General features: G+C 38.6%; 1 protein-coding gene across 1 annotated transcript; it reads left to right on the top strand.

Annotated features, from left to right (window-relative positions):
- Nucleotides 1-2,164: 2,164 nt before the first annotated feature.
- On the top strand, nt 2,165-3,270 carry ETR2 (ethylene receptor). The gene is given in 1 exon segment (NM_001248060.2): nt 2,165-3,270. A coding segment is annotated over 1 exon segment (561 nt). The 5' UTR covers nt 2,165-2,522; the 3' UTR covers nt 3,084-3,270.
- Nucleotides 3,271-4,010: the final 740 nt, after the last annotated feature.

Below are 4,010 nucleotides of genomic sequence, written 5' to 3'. Positions count from 1 at the left end.
TGTTGTAGATCGTTGAATTTGGGATAAGAATTAAAAATTTGTATATATTTTATAACCTTTATTAGATATGGATCTCATGTTTTGCTTTTTCTTTGATTAGATCTTACTGAGTTTTCAATTTTTTTGTTTAACTGTTGATAGGGCAAGACAATTGAAAGGGAGGAGGTTGGGGGGTGTTCACTGGGGTATGACTATGGCCCATTAAATTATATCCTTTGATGGATTGAGGAAGCAGCAACATATATTGGATCAATGTTAAAAGCAGTGGCATCTGGGTTGGTGATTACCTCTATCCTCATATGTGTATCTGCAAATGATAATGGATTTCCTAGATGTAACTGTGATGATGAGGCCAGCTTTTGGACTATTGAAAGCATTCTGGAGTGTCAGAGAGTTGGTGATTTCTTGATTGCTGTGGCCTACTTCTCTATCCCTATTGAGCTGCTTTATTTCATCAGTTGCTCAAATGTCCCATTCAAATGGGTCCTGATTCAGTTCATTGCCTTCATTGTACTATGTGGATTGACACATTTGCTCAACGGGTGGACCTATGGCCCTCACACTTTCCAACTTATGGTGGCACTTACTGTCTCCAAAATACTCACTGCATTGGTGTCATGCGCCACCGCCATTACCCTTATCACTCTGATTCCTTTGCTTCTCAAAGTGAAGGTCAGAGAATTCATGCTGAAGAAAAAGACGTGGGATCTTGGACGTGAGGTTGATCACATTATGAGACAAAAGGAGGCTGCAATGCATGTAAGAATGCTTACTCAGGAGATACGCAAGTCACTCGATAGACATACAATTCTGTATACCACTTTGGTGGAGCTTTCTAAAACGCTTGGCTTGCAGAATTGTGCTGTGTGGATGCCTAATGTTGATAAGACTGAGATGAACCTCACTCATGAATTGAATGGGAGGAATTTTAATTTGACTATACCCATTAGTGATCCAGATGTTGTGAGAATCAAGGGAAGTGATGATGTAAATATACTCAGCTCTGACTCAGCACTTGCTGTTGGGAGTAGAGGAGTTTCTGGAGAGGCAGGACCAGTTGCGGCAATTCGAATGCCAATGCTACGGGTTTGTAATTTCAAAGGAGGAACACCTGAGCTAAGACAGGCTTGTTATGCTATATTAGTCTTAATTCTTCCTACTGGAGATAATCAGGAGCCTAGATCGTGGAGCAATCAGGAGCTGGAGATAATTAAGGTGGTTGCTGATCAGGTCGCAGTGGCACTATCTCATGCTGCAATTCTTGAAGAGTCCCAACTTATGAGAGAGAAGTTAGAGGAGCAAAATCGAGCTTTGCAACAGGCAAAAAGGAATGCTTTGATGGCAAGCCAGGCAAGAAACGCATTTCAGAAAGTCATGAGTGATGGAATGAGGAGGCCAATGCACTCAATTTTGGGACTGCTTTCAATGATACAAGATGATAATTTAAAGAATGAACAGAAACTTATTGTGGACGCGATGCTAAGGACAAGTAATGTGCTATCAAACTTGATAAATGATGCCATGGATAACTCAACTAAGGATGAAGGAAGATTTTCTTTGGAGATAAGGTCTTTTGGGTTACATTCCATGCTGAAGGAAGCAGCTTGCCTTTCCAAGTGCATGTGTGTTTATAAGGGCTTTGGGTTTATGGTTGAGGTTGAGAAGTCTTTGCCTGACAATGTTATGGGTGACGAGAGGAGGGTTTTTCAGGTGATTTGCATATGGTTGGGAACCTACTTGACACAATCATGGGGGAGGGATCCTTGTATTTCGAGTTTTTGCAGAAAACTGGAAGTCAGGGAAGAAGTGACAAAGGGTGGACAACCTGGAGACCAAGCTCTTCTAGTGGTGATGTAAATATTAGATTTGAAATAGGGATAAACAGTAGTGATTCTGAAGTTGGGAGCTCAATTTCTTCAGGATTTGGGGGTAGGAAATATAGCAGTGATAGGGTTGGGGGCAGATTGAGCTTCAGCATTTGCAAGAGGGTAGTCCAGGTGAGTTTCATAATGTCTATCATATGTATGCATGAACACAGTAAATGCATTAAGACAGCGACTTACATTTTAGTCATGTGCTATATAAGTAGTATCTTTGCAGAGTTTGGTGGAAGACTATATTATGCAGTCCTTCATTATTCCGCTAAATTTTCCTTTTGCCAGCCTTTAGATGATTTGCCAGGATGCTTGTTTGTCCATGTTTTTCATAGCTTGGTGTGACAAAAATAACTGAATTTGGTTATTTTGTTTGGAGTTTTCATTGTTCATCTTCTCTTCCTTGAAATGTTTGGGGCATAGCTCTGGGAAGTTGGAGGTAATGCATGCTAAGATTATTAACTAGCCCTTACAATAGTTTATATTTACTCTTCTTCTAGACATCCTTGATTAGTTAAAATTCATTATATGAATTAGGGTGTAGCTTTCTATTTTCTTTAATCATAGTAGTGTTGTTTTATTTAGCAATGACTGTATTCTGGGCTTTTTTTTGTCTTTCCTTAGTTTGTTTCTAAATTTCTGTCTATTATGTTTTGTTATATGCAGTTGATGCAGGGGAACATATGGTTAGTACCTTGTAATCATGGTTTTCCTCAAAGCATGACACTTCTTCTTCGGTTTCAATTACGACCGTCCATTACCATAGCCATCTCTGACCCTGGAGAAGGTTCAGAGCATACCGATTCCAATTCAATGCTGAGAAGTCTGCAAGTTCTTTTAGTGGACAATGATGATGTAAATAGAGCAGTTACCCAAAGATTGCTTCAGAAACTAGGTTGTGTTGTAACTTCTGTTGCTTCAGGATTCGAATGCCTTACTGTCATTGGACCTGCTGGATCTTCTATTCAAGTCATTCTTTTGGATCTTCACATGCCTGATATAGACGGCTTCGAAGTTGCCACCAGGATTCGAAAGTTTAGAAGTGGAAACCGGCCTATGATTGTTGCCTTGACTGCAAGTGCAGAAGAAGATTTGTGGGACAGATGCATGCAAGTTGGTATTAATGGAGTTATCCGTAAGCCAGTTTTGTTGCATGGAATTGCTAGTGAACTCAGAAGAATCCTGATGCAGGGAAATATTGTCCTGTGAGAATGGAATGGAGGGTGCAAGTTGTAATACTTTAGCATCTCAAGTATTATTTTAAGTCACATTCTTGGTAGAATTAGAACACTGCACTCTTTGGCTCCCCCTTGCTAGCAATTTTCAGCTTTAGAGATGTTATTATACACACGATTTTCATAAGGAAGAAAAAAAGATGGTATACAGATTAGTTTCTTTTCAATGTCTTCACGTTGTTATTGTCTTGTATGTAGCTTCAAATCCAATACATGCGTCCTCCCACGTATCCATACAATCAGAAGAATGAAATAATAAATTATCTTTGTTTTTTAAGTTCTTCTAAAAGAGCTTTTGATAAAAAAAAAAGTCTTTAAATAAGTTAAACCAAGTACGTATTCTGTATTCATTTTTTGATTGATAAATTGTATATCTGTTTGTGAAAATACCTCTGCTAGTCTAGTTACCATCTATTAATCAGTTTTGGCACGCAATGGGAGAGACAGCCTTTAATAACTGACAGACTTGGATAATTAGCTGGGAGATTATCGAAATCAATAATGAGCTATAAATGGTTAGGAAAATAATAAAATGAAAACGTAAGAGTATTGAAGTGTTCTAAATTCTAATATTGGTGCAGGTGCATTTGCAAAAGAGGGAAAGTTTAATTGGGTTGAGAAACTGTGATCGGTTTCTCTATCAGAGGGAGAATAATAAACTTCATTATGGGCCGGTTGTTTTTGAAGTTGAAACCATGCATGAACCTGAGCACGTACCTAGAACACTTGTCATTTTCACGTGGACCCAACACTTATTTTAATTTCCCCGTGTCCTTAACAGGGTTAGCCCATCTTGCCTTTTGATATCATTATTGTATCTTATGCTTGTCTATTCGACACATTCCTTTGTTTATTCTTTTTTTTCACTGTCAACTTTACCCTCTATAAGTGAAAAATATTA

This window comes from Glycine max, chromosome 10, assembly GCF_000004515.6.
Source record: "Glycine max cultivar Williams 82 chromosome 10, Glycine_max_v4.0, whole genome shotgun sequence".
Lineage (NCBI taxonomy): Eukaryota > Viridiplantae > Streptophyta > Magnoliopsida > Fabales > Fabaceae > Glycine > Glycine max.
Note: the sequence above shows the minus strand (reverse complement) of the source record. Positions and strands in the feature narration are given on the sequence as shown.